This window comes from Genypterus blacodes, unplaced genomic scaffold (genome assembly GCF_046128005.1).
Source record: "Genypterus blacodes isolate CSIRO-AG114 ecotype Tasmania unplaced genomic scaffold, CSIRO-AGI_Gbla_v1 ptg000064l_1, whole genome shotgun sequence".
NCBI lineage: Eukaryota > Metazoa > Chordata > Actinopteri > Ophidiiformes > Ophidiidae > Genypterus > Genypterus blacodes.
In genome coordinates, this window is record NW_027466876.1 from 2,425,001 (window position 1) to 2,446,088 (window position 21,088).

At 44.3% G+C, this 21,088-nt stretch overlaps 2 protein-coding genes and 3 long non-coding RNA genes across 7 annotated transcripts; 2 read left to right on the plus strand and 3 right to left on the minus strand.

The window, feature by feature from the left end:
- Window positions 1-1,563: 1,563 nt before the first annotated feature.
- On the minus strand, window positions 1,564-4,567 carry gpr31 (G protein-coupled receptor 31). Its single transcript, XM_076154956.1, has 2 exons — window positions 3,670-4,567; window positions 1,564-3,132 (listed from the first exon to the last, which is right to left on the minus strand). The coding sequence occupies exons 1-2, from the start codon at window positions 4,234-4,236 to the stop codon at window positions 2,665-2,667; spliced, it is 1,035 nt and encodes a 344-aa protein (XP_076011071.1). The 5' UTR covers window positions 4,237-4,567; the 3' UTR covers window positions 1,564-2,664.
- Window positions 4,568-5,993: 1,426 nt separating this feature from the next.
- LOC143004095 (uncharacterized) lies at window positions 5,994-7,924 on the plus strand. Its single transcript, XR_012963930.1, has 3 exons — window positions 5,994-6,102; window positions 7,378-7,516; window positions 7,907-7,924. It is a non-coding gene; the product is annotated as an uncharacterized LOC143004095 (long non-coding RNA).
- trim54 (tripartite motif containing 54) lies at window positions 7,920-17,482 on the plus strand. Of its 3 annotated transcripts, none has more exons than XM_076154952.1 (9): window positions 7,920-7,977; window positions 9,800-10,755; window positions 11,007-11,164; window positions 14,417-14,600; window positions 15,309-15,404; window positions 15,626-15,859; window positions 16,598-16,620; window positions 16,764-16,888; window positions 17,397-17,482. In XM_076154952.1, exons 2-9 carry the CDS (start codon window positions 10,549-10,551, stop codon window positions 17,465-17,467), a joined length of 1,098 nt encoding a protein of 365 aa, XP_076011067.1. In that variant the 5' UTR covers window positions 7,920-7,977; window positions 9,800-10,548; the 3' UTR covers window positions 17,468-17,482. The 3 variants fall into 3 exon arrangements, with proteins under 3 accessions (XP_076011067.1, XP_076011069.1, XP_076011070.1); XM_076154954.1 differs by lacking the exon at window positions 7,920-7,977 and having other exon boundaries at window positions 9,359-9,915; window positions 10,510-10,755; XM_076154955.1 differs by lacking the exon at window positions 7,920-7,977 and having other exon boundaries at window positions 9,359-9,912; window positions 10,510-10,755.
- Window positions 13,175-16,752, minus strand: LOC143004094 (uncharacterized). Its single transcript, XR_012963929.1, has 3 exons — window positions 16,012-16,752; window positions 15,574-15,900; window positions 13,175-14,200 (listed from the first exon to the last, which is right to left on the minus strand). It is a non-coding gene; the product is annotated as an uncharacterized LOC143004094 (long non-coding RNA).
- Window positions 17,483-18,017: 535 nt separating the features above from the next.
- Window positions 18,018-20,564, minus strand: LOC143004093 (uncharacterized). The gene is made up of 3 exons (XR_012963928.1): window positions 20,338-20,564; window positions 18,913-19,058; window positions 18,018-18,105 (listed from the first exon to the last, which is right to left on the minus strand). It is a non-coding gene; the product is annotated as an uncharacterized LOC143004093 (long non-coding RNA).
- Between the last annotated feature and the right edge of the window lie 524 nt (window positions 20,565-21,088).

Sequence of the window (21,088 nt, forward strand, 5' to 3'; positions counted from 1 at the left end):
ATGAAAGTAGGCACCGTGGCCCAAACCATAAGCTTCCCTTCCCCCCTGTCAGGCGACGGTTCCCTGTCAGGCAAGCGTTCTCAGTAAACATTTACAAAGGTCAAGAGAATGAGCGACTTGGCTTCTACCTTCCTCAGCCTGTGTTCGCTCGCAGCCGGCTCCACCCACAGCCTCATCCAGGGGAAACAGCCAGCAGATAACGATAGAATGAATGGATTGATTTCTCCGAGTCATTTAGTCTTTAGTTGGGTGTATGGGACCATCAAACCTCTCCCCTTCAGAGCATTCAAATCAGTCACGTCCAATGAGACTTTCTTTCCTCTCTCTTTGAAAACAAGCACCTGCCTTCCCAACACTTGGACTGATGTCACTGATGTGCATTGTTACATACAAATACACACACTAGCCTAATGTGTGGTGCAACTGACCATAACCATTAACCATAAAGGAAGCATACAGGATTGAGGCACACTTGGTTGCAATCGTAGTATGAACTCCAACGTGCACACGCCTGTATCAACTCTGAATACCAGCGTCTCCACACAAAGCACACATTTGATCCTGCAGTGATTATCTGATCATTTTGATCCAGTGGAGCAGTAGCACAGGACTTTACCCGGATCCAATGAGTCCTAGGTCGGGTCTGGGATCCTAGGAACCAAATGGACCTGTGAGGACCTTTTGATACCTTAACTGTCCCTGTGCTGTGTCTACTTGTCTCCTTCTGCTCCTCTCTCTCTGTGTCTCTCTCTCGCTCTCGCTCTCGCTCTCTCTCTCTCTTCTCTTATTGACATATTTCACCATCTGATCTTGATTTGTGTGTGTTGCCTCACAGCTCCCAGCATTCCCAGCAGCATCCCGTTTGTCAGATGGAAAGAGGCCCGAGGCACATTCTGTCCCCACACGTCCCAGCCTGGGTAAGGTCAAGGCGTGACTCTCACAACAATGCACGCTACACAAAACCTAATGAAAACGTGTGGTTAGTTCAATTCATGTTTACTTCAATGCAACTAATGCAAATGCAAACATGTCTGCTTACGCGCTGCTTGCATATTAGCCAAGTTTATATGCGTTGACAGGGTTACTGAGAATTATTTGTGTTCCACTATATGTGACATAATGCACATGTTACCACACGGTCAGACGGCTGTACCAAGGGAGGGAGGAGTCACACGTCGTAGCTGTGAGTCGACTGTTCTCTTCGGTCCTCAGCTGTTTTTTTCCCCCCAATGTGTCAATAATGAAAAAGCTCTTTTCACACACAACAGAGCCACGTATCAGAACCACACCCTCATTATCCCAGAGCAAACTGTTATAGATGCATCATGACTCATATCTGAACTTCATGGGAACGTTTGTCTGAAAGCAGCTTTGATACATTCAGCACACGCACGCACACGCACACGCACACGCACACGCACACACACACACACACACACACACACACACACTACTGACTGAATTTTGATATTTTGCAAGAAGTTACAATGATGTTGCAAGCAACTTGTATATTTCCAAATTCATAGAGGGGGGGAAAAGGAAGATGATCAGTCAATGCAAACGTACTCAAAGATGGGTTTTATATACACATTCACATGTTGCTGCAGGATTGAAATACATTTTTAAAAAAAGCAATGGAGGTATTTCTGCAAGTAGAACAGGGGAAAAAAACAAAAACAGGAATTCTTACAAAATATTAATACAGTGAGGCGTTAAAAACTAGATGTTACACTTAAAAGGTTTATAGTGATTTACAGTTAAACAATTCAAATGTATATACAGTATATTCAGATGTGGAATCTATAGTCAGCTCAATGCTTGTGTTGTATCAAATCTCATATGTCCCTTTGGATCAAAGTATCTGCCAGATGACCGAATATAAATGTAATAGTAAATACAAGACCCTTTATTCACTAGAGTGAGTATGATAAAGGACGAAGGTGCGTTCAGTGTCTTGTTTTTAAATCATGTAGCCGCATGAATGCAGCCCTGTTGTACTTCATGTCAACCCTAACCATAAGCATCATCTCTTTCTATACTTCCGTGACTTGTGCATCAGGAGACTCGAGTAAAGCACCGTTTACCTTTAATCACCTCTTTCTTTCACTTCTCCATTCATGGGAAATACAGAAAGTCAGTAACACAGTAACGCAGAAATGACTCAAGCTCTGATGAAAGAATAACAAAGAGGCAGACAGTTAGAATTGGACCTCTCACCCTTACTGCACTGTTAGTAATGATGTCACTCAGGTGAGTCAGGGCACCCAGAGTGTGGCTGAAGGACAGTATCTTAAGTAAGCCTGGTTTATTGCGTGACACATGGTTTACAATGTAGGATTCATTTTGGGAAATTCCACGTTGGGGAAATGTTCCATTCCTGTGCAGATGAAGGCTGAGGGACAGGAGGCGACACCACAAATCAACAACCGTTCAATTGGGACATTTTCATTTAGACATTGACAACTTAACAATGCTATTAACATGCAAAAAAGTCACAAAAACAATATACATGAGCCTAAACTGTCTTCATAGCGCTCTTTGGAGTGAGGGTGATTTGGATGAGATTGGAGATTTTTCATACAAAACATTTCAGCCTCTTTCTATAACCACGTTTTCCTCAGGTAGTAAACTGATGAAGGACACATCCGGCCCATTTCATCCATTTTAAATGACAGTGTTTCGCATGGTATTTGGTGTAATCCCTGCAGAATTTGTGCTCTCTATAGGCATCGGGTCTCCACTCACTAAAAAGGGGAGATAATTGGAGAGATAGAGAGCTTTGAACTTGGTGCTGCAAAAGCAGTAGACGAGCGGATCCAGTAAACAGTCCATGTAGGAGAGGACCATGAGGCCGTCAAAGATCACCGCGGCTTTATCCTCATAGTATTCTCCCCATTCCTCCACCCGGGCAATCAGGAGAAACATCCTGGCGATGGCGCACGGCAGGAAGCAGAGGGAGAAGACCACCATGACGGAGGTCACCAGGAAGACGGCTCTCTTCAGTTTGGTCTTATCCCCAATGGTTTTCTTCTTCAGCCTCCTGGTGATGTGCACAGTGCAGTATACCAGAATGATGAAGGGGATGAGGATCTGGGTGAAGAAGACCACTTCTCGTAGGCTGTCCACCACGTCCTAAAATCAGGATCACAAAATCAGTAACCACAGCAACATGACTTCATTCTCTATTCTGAGTGAAGCCACTGTCAAGACCCATGTTTAATATCTAATACTTCATAATGGTATTTCATGATTCAAACTGACAGAAATCAGGTGCAGATGACTTTAAACAGTTTGTGTTTCAACTCAACAACCAAGTAAAGGCAGACATCGCTCTCTCTCTTCAAGCTTCAAGCTCTTCAGCTCTAACTCAGTGAAGATAAACTGGAATATAATCTATTTCTGAATAATCGTCTTTGTCATCAGAGCAAGACCCTTCCATCATTTTTGTATGATGGTGTAATCTTTAGAAACCCGGATTTCTACTGTTTGTTATTGATTTGTAAGTCATGAGAGCATCGCTGTCCCTGTTTGAACCTGAAAGAAGAAATGCTTTGATCAGAGCCCGACAAGGAAAACAACAGGTTGGGAAAATGGAATCCTGCAGCCATTTCATCCCGGTTCTCTACTTGAAGTAGGTGTTTCTAGACGTACACAGTTAAGACATCATACCTTGATCAGGACGTCCTCCTTCTTCACTTTCCCATCAATGGGGTTGATGTCCTTGTGGCTGTTGCAGCACTCGAAGGTCTGCAGCATGGTGGGGATGGTGAGAGGCAGGAGAAGGAGCCAGATGACGATGGAGATCTGAGGCGATTTCTTTAGAGCTTTTAGGAGATTCTTCCGACCGGGGTGGACCACATTGAAGTAGCGGTCGATGGACGTCACTGTCAGAAAGGCGATGCTGGCTCCTCGGTTGAGGAAGAGCATGAAGAGCATGGCCTTGCAGATGCTGTCGTTGACGCTCCTCCTCTCTCCATGGATGAAGTTGTAGGCCTTGATGGGCAAACAGAAGAGCAGCAGGATGTCTGCTAACACCAGGTTGAAGAGGAAGATGTTATTGGTGTTGGATTTCCAGAACTTGAGCTTGAATATGAAGAGATGAAGGACGGAGGCGTTCAGAGGCAAAGCCAAGATGAAAATCACAATCATGACCGCTGCATAGAACTTATACAGAGCCTTGTTTGTGGCCTCGCAGTCTTCAATGTTTTGGAAGGAGGAATTGCTCATCTTTTCCATTTGCACCCTGATCAATATGCAAACACTAATCACAGGAATGAGTAGGCGTGTCCTCTATGCACCTAAAGCGCTCTGTTGTCGTCTCTCCTCTCTTCTTCAGAAACTCTCCCTCCACAAGTTGCAACAGGAGTTTTGGAAAACAAAGCAAATAATCCCGCCAAACCAGTTGTTCTACTTGTTCTTCTCCGGTTTCTGCTTTTAAAAGTCTCCTTTCAGTCCCTGTGTTTTGTCAGTGGAAGACTTTCGAGTTTTGGGTCCTGTGCTGTTAACCTCAAGGTCTGGAATGAATTCTCCCAGCGCACAGGGAAGAACAAATGGTGAGCTGCTTATGTGGGGTTTGTCCTGGTGTCTAAGCTCCTCCCTGCAGTGTGTGAAGGGCTGAGTCACCAGCTGCCTCTCCGCTGTGCACCGATTGGCCAATCAGGCTTACAGGGGCCAGGGGCAACTTGTTACACTTATAATATAGCTCCTTTTGTGATATGTATAACTACAACTTTGTAAATCTTTAAGGTACGCAACAAGGTGCATCAAGATTTGTTTACTTCTACAAACTAAAGTCAAACTCTAGGTTTAGCCCAGTCAGACAGTGATTGCACAAACAGTCAACCCTGTGAGGAAAAAAAACATTTCTCCACCTCTCAGAGTTTACTGCTGGCTGCTGGCACAAACTGTGAGAATCTTTCGCAGTTCCGAAGGGTTCAATAAATCTCACAGGCTACTGTATGGAGTCAGCGGCCCCTCGTGAATGACAGCGTTTGCTTTCATCTCTCTCCCACTGAAATGCTATAAATGTTACTGAGCTGTTCTCCATAGAGGACGCAGAAGTGCATCTCTGGGAATTATGATTGATTTTGTATGTGAGAGCAAGAAGATGGACATGTGTTGTCGCGGCTGCTAAAATGTTTAGTCTATGTAAGGAAAAGTAAATGAAATCGCATGGAATGTGGCGTCCTAAGGGAGCGGGGGGAGGAGTTAGGCATCAAGCCTTAGGCTCCACGGTGCAGCCTTCATGCCTGCAACTCATTCTCCTTTTCAGTGGCAAGTCCAGACAACGCTGAAGGTTCAGACTCTCTCCAGGGACACGCTTCAGACTAGGAGAGGACATGAACTCTCTCCAGGTCTGATTTATGATTTAAATGCCATCATTACATTACAAATGACTCCTCTCAAAAGATAACTGTTAAACATTAATGAGAGTTAGTCTAACATCTGCTTACTTAAGAGAAACCAAAGAGGGGGGGAAAAGCCAAACTCATCTCTGTTAGAGTGCAGCAGTGAAGCCTCATCAGTCTCAGTCTGGTTGTCAGACAAGTTTTCAGGGTCAGAATAAGCAGAAATGCAAAATATGTGGAAAGAAATAATGACAGAGCATTTGTGCTTGTGTACGAACCAACTGTCTATTAGACTGAACAATTTCACAATTTAAACACCAAAGCTATTCAGTGTTATTCAAGATGACTTCCTTACTTGTTTTTATCTAGTTGACCCTTGACCCGCTCCCTCCCCTCTACTGTCTCCTCAGACAATGGTGTAATTGTACTTCTTCTTCTGTGTAATTAAAAACCATTAAACATTGACCTGGTGGGTGGCTGCAGGTACACAAACTCATCATCGTACTTCTGTTTAGCATCGTTGGACCAGTAGAGATGAAGGAATGCAGCCTGAATGCAGACACAGTGAGCAGAACAATGAGGCCGGGACATTACAGGGCCTCAGTCTTCATCTGTAAGAGAATCCTCAAACCAGAAAACTAACTTTACTTTAACACTCTACCCAACAGATCATCAGTGTGCAGAGGGGAGAGAGAACACACACTCGCAAGCAGCTACTAGACCAGCCGGAGGACCAGGACCTCATCAAAACCAGGTAGTGACATCATCTGGTGCCACCTATTGGAACAGTCCAGGCATCAGATTGTGTCACCCAAACACCCCAACGTTGCGATTGAATTTAGAAGGATAAGATGTTGTTGTTGTTCCTTCAGGTCTGCAGAATGTTTTCAGACTGTGAAACCATTCTCTGCCCTGCCAGCCCGACGTGTCAAACAACACATGCTTGAACGAGGGTCAAAGGTCTAAAACATGTTCCAACAAAAACAGTTTTCCTTACTCCGAGTCGCCCTTCAGCACCCCTGCAACGCTCTGCTGTTCCCATGCATTCCACAAAAAGCAGTGCAAGCAGTGGTGTCAGCTGTGAGGATGAAGATGAACCCATCCTCCTCCCCTGTGTCACCCGCTTCCCAAGCTCCCCCACCCCTCCCTGCATGTCAAGACTCACATGTCAGACCTCACATATGATGCTGATGTGCCAGTCATGCCCCCCAGGCACAATGAGGAGGCGTGAGGATCCAGAGAGCAAGACAGAACCTGAGCTCTGGATCTGACGCCCGGAAAACTTTGAATTTGAATTTGATAGGATTATGCGTCAGTTTGCATCTATTTTGATTGAAGCGTTTGATTATTTTTGTTCCATTCATTCCTCGTCTTCGTGTACAATTTCTTGCATATCAGTCAAAACTCGTTGATAACAAGTTCTAACATCAGTGGGACCACACACCTGGTTAGACACGCCCACAAAATCCAAGGCTATTGAGTTAATGTGGTCAGTGTCTGTGTTTGGTAACGTGTGTGTGTGATGCAGCTGGCAAATCAGAGCAGGTTGAGTTTTATGTGAGGAGACAGGAGCTAAAGCGGTGTGTTTTCACTCTGTGTGCACAGTGCAGCACGGGAGAATAGACATGGATAGCTTTTTATTTTACACGTTTAAGTATCTTGTATTATTTTATTAGTATCTCAAAATTGAGATTCCGGAAACAGGAGGGGGAAAAAAAGAGTGAGGCGGCAGGAGGAAGGACACATTCCCACGAGGATAGGAAGGATGTGCAACTTGTCAGCTGTCAAGGGAGAGAGATCCTAGTTTCAGTTGCTACAGACGGGTATCAGGGGCCCACAGAGCTGTGAGGACTTTAACATGCACTTTCAAACACACACCTCAGGCTGTGGGCTCGCCTGAGGACGATGCAGGATGGATTGCTGCTATACGTGAGGTCGCAAGGTGTCAAGTGTCTCATAAACACTTAATGCACATGTTTGGATGTCACTTTGAGGGTTTCTTACACATTTCCACACTTCTCTTTCGCAGACCTGATGGAGTCCAACACATCACAGCTCACGGTGACCTCATCCACAGAAAGCACCGCCAAACAGCAGAGGAACGACGGAGAACCCGGGACATGTGGCCTCCTCAGAGTGGAGTGCAACACCTGGATCCAGACACAGAGGTAAGAGTCACACTGCCATGGAGACCATGACGGGAAACTGCATCGCACTGACACACAAGTGAAATGTCAGGGGGGTGGAAACAATGTGTGTTACTCTTCAACATCTCAGTCAAACCACAGATGCCAGGATGTGATGTGGTGATTTGTTTTTTGCAGTTTTTGCTCACAATCAACCTTTTTTTATCTGCTTATCAAAAGGAAAAATCTCTGCTGGTTTATCACATTTTCAGTTTCATACTCTGCCCACGAAATGAAGCCTCTAACCCGTCCTGTGTGCTTTCAGTTCTTTTCACATTTTTAAATAAAATTCTCATTCAGAATAAAAAAAGGTCTCAATGTCACACAGAGATCAGCAATGACACAAAGATTTGTTCTTAAATCTTTGTGCAGAATGAAGGAGCAGAGGAGCAGAGGAGGAAACACAACTCAGTCTGCACACAGCGGGATCCAGAGGAATCAAGGTCAGTGTTTGGTCGGAAAAACTGGGACAAGTGGGTGTAAAGCCGACAGATTAAAGATGTTAAGGTGTTTGTTAATTAACATCTTTAAAAAATGTTAAGGTTAATTCAGATTTGATCCATAAATTAAACGGAGCATTTCCTGTTGCTTATGCTGAGCCATGTTTCACTTCTATGCAATAAAAGTAACAACTCATTCATTTAAAATAAGGGTGTGTGATTTAAGATAACACTATTAACCCTTAATCACTTCTCCATTTCAATGAATGTGTGGTGAGGGCCCTGTGCCGTCTGCTGCGTAAATGATTTACAGCTCCACAGCCTCAAATGGCTCTTCACAGTAAAAGCCCTTAAGCACTTTAAATGTTGCTGAACTGGTATCGCCGCCGCGTTGCGTCACCGTCGTTTCCGTGTGAACGCAACGATCTCCCTTTACCAATACAATGCAATACTTCCAAGCAATAGTGAGTATGTCACTTTTGTTTGGCGCATAAAGCACAAGTCATTGGATCCCTGCTCTTATGAGGTCAGTGGGGTTACTCCATTGGGGAAAAAGAGGAACCTGTTACAACACTTATGCCTGTTCCTGTGTGTGTGTGTGTGTGTGTGTGTGTGTGTAATCTGTGTGTACTGTATGTGTGTATGTGCAGGTGCATCCCATTAAATTTGTATATTGTATCTTCCTCATGATTTTGTAGCCGACTGAACCAGACTGAGAGACAATTGAAAGGCTCAGGAAGCCTCAGCAGCTGGTTTGAATACAATGTTGAACTTTTTCCACAATATTCAAATTTTCTGAGATACTGAACTTGGGGTTTGTTATGAGCTGGAAGCCAATAATCATCCAAATTAAAACACAAATAAATAAATGAACTTATATTCTAATATTCTAATATTCTAATGTATTGAGCTGCACCTGTATATGCACAGTATAAACACATTTAAAGACCCCCACTATTAATAATAATTCTTAAAAGTATCTTTTCGTAATCAGAATATGAACCATCATGTGAGTGTTTAGCCTGTGTGTGTGATTTGTACTCAGGTGTGCTGCTCTCTGTTTATTTTGTGTTCTTTCTGCCCTGCACTGGCAACTTTTACAAACTTTGACGTCTATATTCCTGTGTATTCTGACTCAACGTTGTTGCCCTAACAGGTCGGTGTCGAAACATTTCCCTTGAAGCAGGTTTCTCTGTCCGGATTCATCTGATGTCATTCATCTGCTGGATTCGCTGGAAATCATTATCTTTGCCCCTTTGACACCTAATAAAACGGCAAAGTTAGTAGCCTGACGTATTTAAGTATACTCTACATACAGTATGTTAGGGCTCTGTGATTATTTTAATGACGATGATAAATCTCTCAGCATCAACATTCTTCATTCAGGATGTTTTACTGAATCGGCCTGTACTGGTTAGCCTGAAGCTGTTTGTCATTAAGATGATGTCATGTCAGCTGAGGAGGAGTTTTTGGGAAAAGGACTCAAACTTGGATTAACATCCCTCCTTTATCAAGCAATCACAGAGGAGTGTAAGGAAGGGGAGTGTGTCGACGCAACAGATAGAGAAGATAGATATTTACATGCTGGGCTCAGAAGTGATCACTCAACCCTTGTATTGAAAGGAAGTACACATTTCCTGTTTGGATATTCTTGTCGTGAGGTGTAATACTGAGAAGCTAAACACTCGGCGGTGCAAATATGTACACACAACCTCCCACATCTTAACAAAGTCAACACATGACTCACCTACAGAGCTATGTCCTGATTTTGAAGATGTTTTTAATGTGTGTGTGTGTGTGTGTGTGTGTGCCTGCCTCCAAGCAGCAGACGGAGGCTCTGCCAGCAGCCGTTTGAGCAGAGGGAGACTGATTTATCGGTAGTTCGATGTTCCAGCTGGAGTCGCTGCCAGAGAAAGCTGATTGGTTAGCGATCACGTGGTTGTGAGTTTGAAGCCCGTTGCTGTGTTCTTTGCTGTTCGGCTCAACAGGAGTGTGTGTGTGTGTGTGTGTGTGTGTGTGTGTGTGTGTGTGTGTGTGTGTGTGTGTGTGTGTGTGTGTGTGTGTGTGTGTGTGTGTGTGTGTGTGTGTGTGTGTGTGTGTGTGTGTGTGTGTGTTTAAAAGAAGACCAATCTGAGTCTTGTTGATGTATTACCCAATACAAACTTGGAAATGATAACACATCTGAACCTCAATCCTGACCCCAGCCCCCACACACACAGTGATTCTACTCCATGTCTATCTGTGGAATGTAGTTTAGACAGTAACCCAATCCAGAACAAACCGAAGGGCTAAATATATCAGCCGTGTGTGTGTGTGTTTGAGCCCAGGGGCACGGGTGGGTCTGTGCAGGGGATGAAACAGGCTGGCAAGGGGGCAATGGGATGGACAACTGAGGAAAGAGAAGGAAAAGAACAGGAAAATGCGGCTGAAATGTTGAGAGGGAAAGCGATGAAATGGATAATGCAGATACTTGATGGGTATTGAGTTACAGAAACAACAATTTCCATTTTCAACACCCGTGTTTTGCGCCTTCAGCTGCTATCTGGATTCGGTAAAGAGCCCAGGGCGGCGGCGATGAACTTTCTGTCCGGCTCTTGGCCTCGAGCAGCGGGCAGTCCCGGGCCTGGCGGCGGTGGAGGGGCCGGCAGCGTCACCATGGAGAACCTGGAGAAACAGCTGATCTGCCCGGTCTGCCTGGAGATGTTCTCCAAACCCGTGGTCATCCTGCCCTGCCAGCACAACCTCTGCCGCAAATGTGCCAACGACATCTTCCAGGCCAGTGTGAGTGTGCGAGTTTCATCTTTGAGGCTGTTCGTTGTGTTGGACTGCATTACAAATGAGGTGTTTCTCAAAAGGTGTGACCTTGTGGGCCATTATTACACCTTTAACAAGTTTTAATCTCCAACTTATTGAGTTAAGGGGTCGTTGATTTGAACTTTCATCCAGAGTAACTTTTGTATTTGTTCTTGAAGGTGACTAGCCGTTTTTAATCATTCTGCCTTCGCCCCTTGGTCTCTAATCCCATGTGGCAGTCGCACAGCGCGTCCAGCTTGGCAGCCAGCGGGAGTCGCTTTCGCTGTCCATCATGCCGCCATGAGGTGGTGCTGGACCGCCACGGAGTGTACGGCCTGCAGAGGAACCTGCTGGTGGAGAACATCATCGACATCTACAGACAGCAGGAGTCCTTCAGGTGAGAGGGGGCACACAGGGGGAAGAGATATAGAGGGAGATAGAAAGCTAGAGGGGGGAAAGGAGGTGTGTGTGTGGGTGTGGGTGTGAGAAACAGGAGCGGTCAGAGTTGTACGTGTAATGTTCAAAATAATTTTCCTATTTTCCTATTCTTCCTATTTGGTTTTATCTTCTTGACTGGTTTGTCTTCATATAGAATCTGAGGCGTCTGTGTGTCGTTGTAATAATAATTTATTACCAGCAGAGGGCGCTGCTGTATTCATTACCGCCGGTACTGCAAATGTGCATCACTTTGACTGAATGAATGGAGGGGAGCAGACTGATCCCCTGGTGTGTTTCATTCATTCAAAGACGAGTCGGAGGACAGAGGACCATTTCTTTTAAATTCCTTAGACTTTCATGTAGTTGGGGTTTGCAGGTTTTTTTTCTGGAGATATTTGCCATTTACTTATCAGGTCTGAAGGCCTTTGACTGGATACTTATGGATCTCTTTTATGTGCTAAAGCAGAGGTCTTCAACAGGGGAGGCAAATTGGGGAATATTGACAAAATTCTGAAAAAGTTGACCCCCAAGGTCATTGTTTTGTAAAACTAGAAAAGCCAATAATTTGGACAAGGAAGGAGCTAGAGAGCTAATAATTTCAGACACAGCCTCCAGGGACATCATCCAGATGCACTAGGATCATCTGCTCCAAGTTTGAGGCTAATTAAAATTTTGGTCAAATCAGAATTTTTTTTTTAATAAAAAAGCCCATATTTTGGCAGTGGGAAACGCCTGCGCGCTGTGAATGAAGGAGCAGAAGTAGCTCAGTAGGGAGAGCGCTGGACTGCAGATCTGCACGTCCCTGGTTCGATCCCAGGTTTCGTCAGAACCCGGCCTTTTCACAAAAATTTCACGGGCAAACTTGCAGCAAATAATGCAAAACCAGGGATTGAACCAGGGACATGTCGGTCTTCAGTCCACCACTCTCCCCACTGAGCTATTTGTGCTATTTGTTGAAATAATACCCATTTGGTCGAGGGTCATTTGTAAAAGACCAAATCTTGGACAAGGAAAGAGCGAGAGCTCTAGAAAGTCAAAGCCATCATCTACATGGCACTTGGATCAAGTGTGGGGCGAATTTGTCACATTTGAGAGAACGCATTTCTCTCTGCTGAACTCATACATGTGTAAATCTGACTTTGTAAGAGTCAGTGCCTCTCCAGCCACGACCTCACCGCACGTCACTGAATAGCTCAGAATTGAATGCACCATAACAGGGTAGATGTGTTTCTACATGGCACTGGGCCCAGTTTAATATAAAACACAATATAGGAGGGGGGTGCCTGCTCCATCTCTCCATCAGTTTGGGGATCCTTGGCCCGAAAAACGTTGAAGACCCCTGTGCTAAAGAGATATACAGCAAGGAAAGGAAAATTGTAGAAAATTGACTTGAGAGGTGTCGATACTGTCATCAGAATCACTTTATTTGCCAGTTAAGTTAACACTTAAGAGGAATTTGCTCTGGTCCTTAGTGCGTACAAATAACATAAAAAGACAACAAGAAACAACATTTAAAACAACATATAAAACAACATATAAGAACAGCAGCTCGGGAATAATTAAATTAAAAAACACAATAAATGAAATAAATGAACCCTCGTAATGTCCTCCCGTGTTACATACACCTAAGGCCCTCTGGGGTCAAATTGACCCCAAATTGTTTGACTGTTATCCCAACCATAAAGTGTAAATTTTAAATTATTTTTGTGTCACAGCTTTAGTCTGACTCCAGTCCAACGCATCACCACAATTTTTTCCATTTATTTTGTAATTTAGGGCCAAAAGGTCTTGTTTACACCCTATAGGGTAAAATACACCCTATTTTGAGTTAAATATTGAAATATTTGATATGATCTTGACTATTTGACATGAACCGTAGTGGAATTTGTCAAAGTTAAGTGAGGGTGCCGTTTTTGAATGAGAGCAAATACTTACACCTACTGTCCTCTGGGGTCAAATTGACCCCAAAATGGTTTGACTGTTATTTGAAGCATAAAGTATACATTTTCAATTAATTTTGTGTTACACCTTTAGTCTAACTCCAGTCCAACCCATTACCACAAAAATTTCCCTTAATTTTAGAATTTAGGGCCAATAGCACTTGTTTACATAAAAGTAGGTCAATTAAAGCAGGGATTTGGGCTTCTGCAGGCCCAAAAAATGCATGTTTTTGGACCTGGCATTGCATGCTGCCTATACCTCCTGTTGTTGTGCCATTATTAAATAACCATTGCTTGACGACGCACATCAAACATACAAGATAAAAAATGTGTTGGAGAGCAGTAGGGGTGGGACTTTTTGCCCCATTACATCACTTTGTGCTTCGGCACCATTTTGACCCCAGGAGCAAAGGAGTTAAAAATTCAATAAAACACCCAAAATTCAATCAAATGACTTAAAATTTCTTCTAATCATGAAGAGCATAGTATCAAACAGCCCCTATAAATTTCAGACCATTTGATGAAAGAAAACACATTTTATCAACTTTTTAGTATTGAATGGTCCTTGGGGTCAATTTGACCCCGAGGACATTACGAGGGTGACCTAAATGAATACTGTTGAATAAAGTGTTAAAAAACGTGCAGAGGTTTGTTGTGAGGTCAGTGGAGGACCCGGGCCTTGCTGATAAAGCCCACTGCAGAGGGAAAGAAGCTGGATTTGTGGTGTGAGGTTTTGGTCCTGATGGACCTCAGCCTCCTGCCAGAGGGGAGGGTTCAAAACTGTTTGTGTCCAGGGTGGGAGGGGTCGGCCAGAATCTTGCCTGCCCGCTTCAGGGTCCGGGAGGCGTACATGTCCTGGAGGGACGGCAGGTAGCAGCCCATCACCTTCTCCGCACAGCGGATGATACGCTGCAGCCTGCCCTTGTCCTTGGCAGTGGCTGCAGCGAACCAGACGGTGATGGAGGAGGTGAGGATGGACTCAACTCTTTGTTAGGCTGAACTTCTTCAGCTGCCGCAGGAAGAACATCCTTTGCTGGGCCTTTTTGGTGAGGGAGCTGATGTTGAGCAGAAACAATGCAACGTTGATACTGATTCAGCAGCATAAATGCAAAACCAGACATAAACAATAAATCATGTAGGAGTTCCAACAACAGGAAACATTGGCTCACTTTAAACATAAATGAAAGCAGCTCACATCGTCAAATAAGACCCAGTGATGAGTCACACAACAACCAATGGAACGATTAAATCAAACTCTGCGACTGTCACAGGGTCGTAAATCTGAAGCCAGAGCAGCAGCAGCAGCAGCAGCTCATGTGTGAGGAACACGAGGAGGAGAAGGTGAACATCTACTGCCTCTCCTGCCAGACGCCCACCTGCTCCATGTGCAAAGTTTTCGGGGAACACAAATACTGTGACGTCGCACCGCTCAGCAGCGTCTACGCCACACAGAAGGTAACACACGGCTTTTTTTTCTACCAGAGTGAGTAGCAGAGACCACACACACACACACACGCCTCTTTAAAGGTCAGCGAACAGACGAGTGTATAAAATAGTCAAACAATCCAGCCAAACGGGCACAGGCTTTGAAATAATTGTCTATTGTCAAAGGGATCTGTCTCTCTCTGTCTCTCTCTGTCCCCGTCCTCATTCAAGGACTTTAGGTGTTAACTGTATGACATCAAAGCTCAGGTCTTTCAGAGTTTTATCATGCAGATGGCAGCAGCATCCAAAGCATTGAGCAGTTGGCTTTGTTGACATTTCAGTCTCGGTCTCTCCATCTCTCACTCTGTCTGAATCATTCTCATTAGAAATCTAGATGCGGGGGAAGAAGCTGATCTTCCATCTTTAACAAAAAGTTAACTCGGAAAAGCAAAAGTTGGTGATTAAATCTGGACACCTCATTGCCTAAATTGAGGCGAGCGTGTTTGTTACAATCCTAACACATTGTGTGGCAGCGTAGGCGTACAGTAACATTCAGCACAGAAAGGTTTTACATGTAGTAAAGTGGTGCACTAACACTTTATTCAATGGAAATGATTTGGTATGATGATTGCCATTGGATCAATGAGTATAAAAGCTAAAATACTATCACACACACACACACGAGTGTTTTCATGTAGTTTCAAATCAACATGACTGTGTTGGTGTGGACGTTTGCAGGCGGAGCTGAGCGACGGTATCGACGCCTTGGTTGCCAGTAACGACCACATCCAAGCACTCATCTCTCACATGGAAGAAACGTGCCACTTCGTAGAGGTAAGATGCACACAAACACACACGCACACACATTAAGTCCACACCTCTTTAGTAAGAATGGCAAAGTGCATTAAAGATGATTTGAATGTAAGAATGGTAACAGTACAGGTGTTTTGGGAAACATTGGCAAAGCGATATTCAGTCTAAGTGATGCTACATGGAAAGCTACCTGGAGAGCGTTCCTTCCCTTCACCTATCAGAATCCTCCTTGCATCCCTCAGGAGAACGCTCGGCGACAGAAGGAGCGCCTGGCGGAGCGCTTTGACGACCTGGTGGCCGTCTTAGACGAGCGGAAGCGGGAGCTGGTGGGCCTGATCGCCCTGCAACAGGACGAGAGGCTGACGTGCGTGCGGGAGCTGGTCCGCCGCCACAGCGATCACCTGGAGGCGGCGGTCACACTGGTGGAGGCGGCCATAGAGTCCATGGAGGAGCCGCACATGGCTCCGTTCATACAGGTGTGACCGGGGGCGTTCTTTGCTCAGTGTGCATGGCAGTGCTGCGACAAGGCCACACAAAAGCATTAAGAGGCTTCAGAGTAAGACCTTTCAAATGTAGATGATATGGAAATGTGTTTATGTCCCCTTTAAACTTTCCTCACCGCACTCACCCATCAATATTTCAGCAGCCGCAGAAGTCAATAGCCAGGATCTGCGGTCACTCGTCCCCAGACAGTGTCAGCCTCTGTTTATTGATGATGAAGGGCTTGAGTTGAAAAGAAATGAGCCCGGGGGGAGGCATCATAGTCTCCCCTCCCCCCTCAGGAGTTTCTGCTTCAGGAATTAACTTCCACACACACACACACACACACACACACACACACACACACACACACACACACACACACACACACACACACACACACACACACACACACACACACACACACACACACACACACACACACACACACACACACAACCACACAACCACACACACACACAGCCCCTCAGGTATGCCATATTGATCAGCTGGTCCACACACACATACATACTTGATTTTATGTTACGTAATATTAACGCCCCGGCTCCCCACTACAATCTCAAATGATCTAGCTCTTCAATTCTAGCCGTGGGACTGGTTTGTTGTTAAATTCAGCAGGAGGTCTGCGTCACACCAGGATGTCACCTGAGCCTCAGGTGTTTGAAATCTGTCCAACACACTCTCTGATTCATTTTGTCTCTTTCTTCTCTCAGAGTGCCAAAGTCATACTGGAGAGGTGAGCGCTGAAGCCCTTTGGTTGAATACTTAAAATCTTTCTAATCTTCTTTAGAAATTTGTGTGATTGTACTATTTATTGATATGCAACCCTGTGTGTGTGTGTGTGTGTGTCTGTGTCTGTGTGTGTGTGTGTGTGCGCAGAATGGCAGTGACGGCTACAGCCTCCAACACAACGCGTCCCGAGCTCGGCTATGAGAGTTTGAGACACTTTGTCATCGACACTGACGACCTCGCCGACATGCTGAGGAACATGGACTTTGGCTCCGGTACGACGGATCAAATAGTCGGATCAAAGTGAAGCAGAACCCAGATCCAACCTAGAATCCCAATCCGCCAAATCTAATGGGACAAACTTAGTTAAATGTTTCATTGGTATCATTTGTTAGCAGCTCCACAGGGCGAGTGGAGGCGGGCCGGGCAGATTCTGTCCCCTTCTGTCATCTATTCCTGTGTTTGGGTTTACTGAAGACTCAAAGTTACTGTGTTACTTGGAAAAACAAACCCAAGTCACAGTAAACACACACACATCCCATAATGACACAGACATCATGGAGGATGAGACACCAGACCATTTCCTCCAGCCTCCATTTACACTGTTTAAATAGCTCCCCTGCTGTGTGTGTGTGTGTGTGTGTGTGTGTGTGTGTGTGTGTGTGTGTGTGTGTGTGTGTGTGTGTGTGTGTGTGTGTGTGTGTGTGTGTGTGTGTGTGTGTGTGTGTGTGTGTGTGTGTGTGTGTGTGTGTGTGTGTGTGTGTGTGTGTGTGTGTTTTTCAGGCATAGGGGGTGATGGAGAGGAGAACGCAGAAGGAGGAGAGGAGTCGGACCTTGACTGCTTCAGGAATTAGCAGCAAATCAGGTAAAAGACCCGGAGTCCATTCTCCAGTCACTCTATTTAAATCCAACTGTTTCTGCTCGCCGGCCTGGATTGCATTTGATTTCACTTAAAAAGGGGCCCGGCATGCTCACATTAGTCATTCAGCTTCCGGCGCACACACACACACATCAGCTGGGAGAGGAGCAAAGTAGCGTTCTGTACTGTAACTCTCCTATCTCCACCTGGCTGCACTGAGGTCATCACACACAGTAATATCAGGACTTTGATATTTCCACTGTGTGAGCCTGGTTATAGATGTTCTTGTCATTGTCATTTTTGGATCCTCAGGCATGGCGCGGAGTCAGCAGCAGCAGTTCACTGTGTATTGTACAGAGGGAAGTGTGAAATCATCACCATCACTTACGTAAAAGGCCTGCAGGGTGCGAAGGATTCCCCGTCAAAAGAGGAAAACAACAGCATCCTCCTCCTCCTCCTCCGGACATCAGGCTGACACTCGGCCGGTGGTTGTTCAGACGTGGGACGATGACACTGATCTCATGGTGTTCTGCTTCTTCCTCTCCACTCAGGGTCCCTCTCCAGTCCTGACAGAGCCAGAGGGAGCTTCTCTGTAATCCTCTGGAACATTTCCACACACACTCCACCGTCATTCTGCTTATTTGGGACACCAATCGACAGAGGAGACAATGCGTCAATACGTCACTTATATAAATGGCACAGTTCTATACATTAACTCTCTCTGTGCTTCTTCCAGTCCAGCTCAGACACAAGAGGGCTACTTTTGCCGGGTTTTTGCCTCCCACACTTGTGTATTTTGTTCAGTAAAGACCCTGTGTATTGTGTGTAAATATAGAGGCCGTGTGCCGTATACTGTGCACTCCTGCTTTGTGTGTTGCAGCGAGCGCTATAAGGATGTGTAGGATTAACACACTTACACAGCTCTCTGCAACAATACTCCCTAAAGCCTCTACAGCTGCAGGATTCTGTCACTTTGACACTGATTAAGGAGGTTTGAATTAAAGAATCACATGGGATTAAATTCAGTCAGATAAAAGTTTTCTTATAGAAGCAGATATATTTTTAACGCTGGTTTATTTTTCATGTATCCTGTTTCTCATTTGCATTTTATATTTATATGTAGTCAGTGTTTATGTGAATGAATCTGACACCTCAAGATGATAGAATGAATCATAATAATAACTAATGAAAGCTGCAACAAAAGCTGATAATTGTGATGCATTGTGGGAAAGCTTTCCAAACTGTGACTGAAGCTTTTTCTGTATTATATAAATGTACCATATATATACACAGTATATATAATAATGATTAAATAAACTGTTTTGAGTGACTGAAGTGATGTCAAACGGCATTTGTGACAAGTGAGAAGTATGAAACATTACCAATCCACACAGACACACACAGACACACACGCGCAGGCGATAAATGCAGACAACTCACCAAGACACTCACAGCTTGAGTTGAGTCACATAGAAACAAAAGGCACAGAGTCCATTTTGTGATTTTTCTCCCTTCTTGAGTCTCAGGCAGCATTAACTGTCACTTCCATCACGTCTGGGCCTCCACACTTCACGGATCCTCACACACTGTAACAATAAGAGTCGACAGGCAGTTGTAATTGTTTGCCCAGTTTATGATGATGCAAATTCTATCAATAGTCTTCAACTCAGCGATGATTCTAATTAAAAACAGCGGAGTTGCATCTCATTTTCCTTCTGAATCATCTCCAGGATTGGCAGGAAGCGCTGATTGAACTGTCAACAAAGCAGCCACGGAAGTGTTGGTTTTGGCAGGGACAGAAACATCAGCTTGTGAATCTTTCTGACTTTGTGGGCTAAATTTAATTTTAGGGTTTCAGGAAACAAGAACATGTGAAACTTGAAAGAACCCATCGAGACGAAAAACGATCAAACAAGTCTATACGTCTTAATCGTTTCAAACAGAAAACGTTATTCAACACATAAATGTTACATATCATGTTAGAAAAGGACTTAAACATCTAAAGCCCCACTAGCACCTCCTAGTGGCTACATTTTATATTAGCTCCCACAATTCTGTAAATCAGAGGTCTTCAACAGGGGGGTCGCGGATTTAAATGTCTTTAAATGCACATTGACATGCATCCAACATGGGGCAATTTGGGGAATATTGACACGGTCGCGGTCATCCTTTGTAAAACTAGAGAAAACTAGAAAAGCCAATATCTTAGACAAGGAAAAGTGAGAGAGCTAAAATTTCAGACACGGCCTCCAGGCTGCAATGGCATCATCTATATGGCACTAGGATCATTTGCTGCAAGTTTGGGGCAAATTTTAATTTTGGTCAAATTCAGGAAAAATGTCATAGTAACCATGGACCAAATGGGTCATTTTGGTAAAAGACCCATATCTTGGACAAAGAAAGGCCCAGTTTGATATAAAACACAATGTGTTAAATATATATAGTAGGGGGTCCCTGCTCCATCTCTCCATCAGTTTGGGGGTCCTTGACCTGAAAAACGTTGAAGACCCCTGCTGTAAATGTTGGCCAGTAGATTTTGGCATTTGGGGCCATTTGATATCAACAACATATAAAAGGCCAAACTAATCCGAAATAAGTCCCTATGGGTCTTTTGGTTCAGTCCCTCTGATTGCTTCCATGGATCTGGTGGATAAGGTTTGTGTGTTTGTTCGAGATTGTAAATGTCTTCTGATGCGTTCATGGCACCCTGTGGCACTCGGAGCAAGCAGCCGATGTATTAAACGATACAACTCACTAGCTGTACTATATATGCTATGAAAAACAGTACTGTACTATATATGCTATGAAAAACAGTTAATAACGTTTATAGATTCATACATAGTCTAAATATCTAACCAAGCTTACCTGACGCGTTCTCAGAAGAGTTTGTGAGGATTTGGTTGTTTGCCTCCCTCAGAGCGCATCTTTTCCTACAGAGGTAGCTTGAACTTGACATTGTTTTCGATTTGTAGCCGTGATACTCGCTCAGACCGTCGATGTACGTAACGTTGTTGAATAAACGAGACAATGATAAGCAAAGCAATGTTACACACAGGTGATAATACGCCATTTTTGATTGTGGTCGGCCCGGTGTTGTCCGGACCAAGTTGAGAGTGTCACTTCCTGTTCAAATCTGACCAATCACAAAGCAGCTTGCAAGCGCGTGGCGTTTGTTTACAAATGTTTGACCGGAGATAAATGTTCCTCAATACTATTTTAGAATCATTACAATGACAGAAGAGAAAGTTTGAAAGTATTCTTACTCAGAACTTTTTTATTACAAAATATAAATGGCAAAAAGCTTCTTTTTTTTCATTTCTGCAAAAACAAACAAATGTGACTGTCAGACAGAAACGTTTTCAATAACAAAGCCTTTTTTTTTTGTTCTTTTTAAGGGTTGGCATGCTACAGTAGATACAGTACATATGATAGAGCTCCTGTTCAACATGTAAGGGACAGAAAAGAGAATGACAGCAAACAGCTCGGACAGAGAGAGAATCTGGTTGTAAACATAAAGAGTTGTTGTTTTTTGAATTGTTTCTCTGCGTGATGTTTGATCAGTAACACAACCAAGTTACTCAGAAGAGAGCTGGAGGAGAACAGAGGGTGTTGGAAT

Coding starts and splice junctions, on each gene's coding strand:
- gpr31 (XM_076154956.1), bottom strand. CDS start 4,236: ATGGAAAAGATGAGCAATTCCTCCTTCCAAAACATTGAAGACTGCGAG. Junction 3,133..3,669: donor AGGAGGACGTCCTGATCAAG/GTATGATGTCTT, acceptor TCCTGATTTTAG/GACGTGGTGGACAGCCTACG.
- trim54 (XM_076154952.1), top strand. CDS start 10,549: ATGAACTTTCTGTCCGGCTCTTGGCCTCGAGCAGCGGGCAGTCCCGGG. Junction 11,165..14,416: donor AGACAGCAGGAGTCCTTCAG/GTGAGAGGGGGC, acceptor CGACTGTCACAG/GGTCGTAAATCTGAAGCCAG. Junction 16,621..16,763: donor GCCAAAGTCATACTGGAGAG/GTGAGCGCTGAA, acceptor GTGTGTGCGCAG/AATGGCAGTGACGGCTACAG.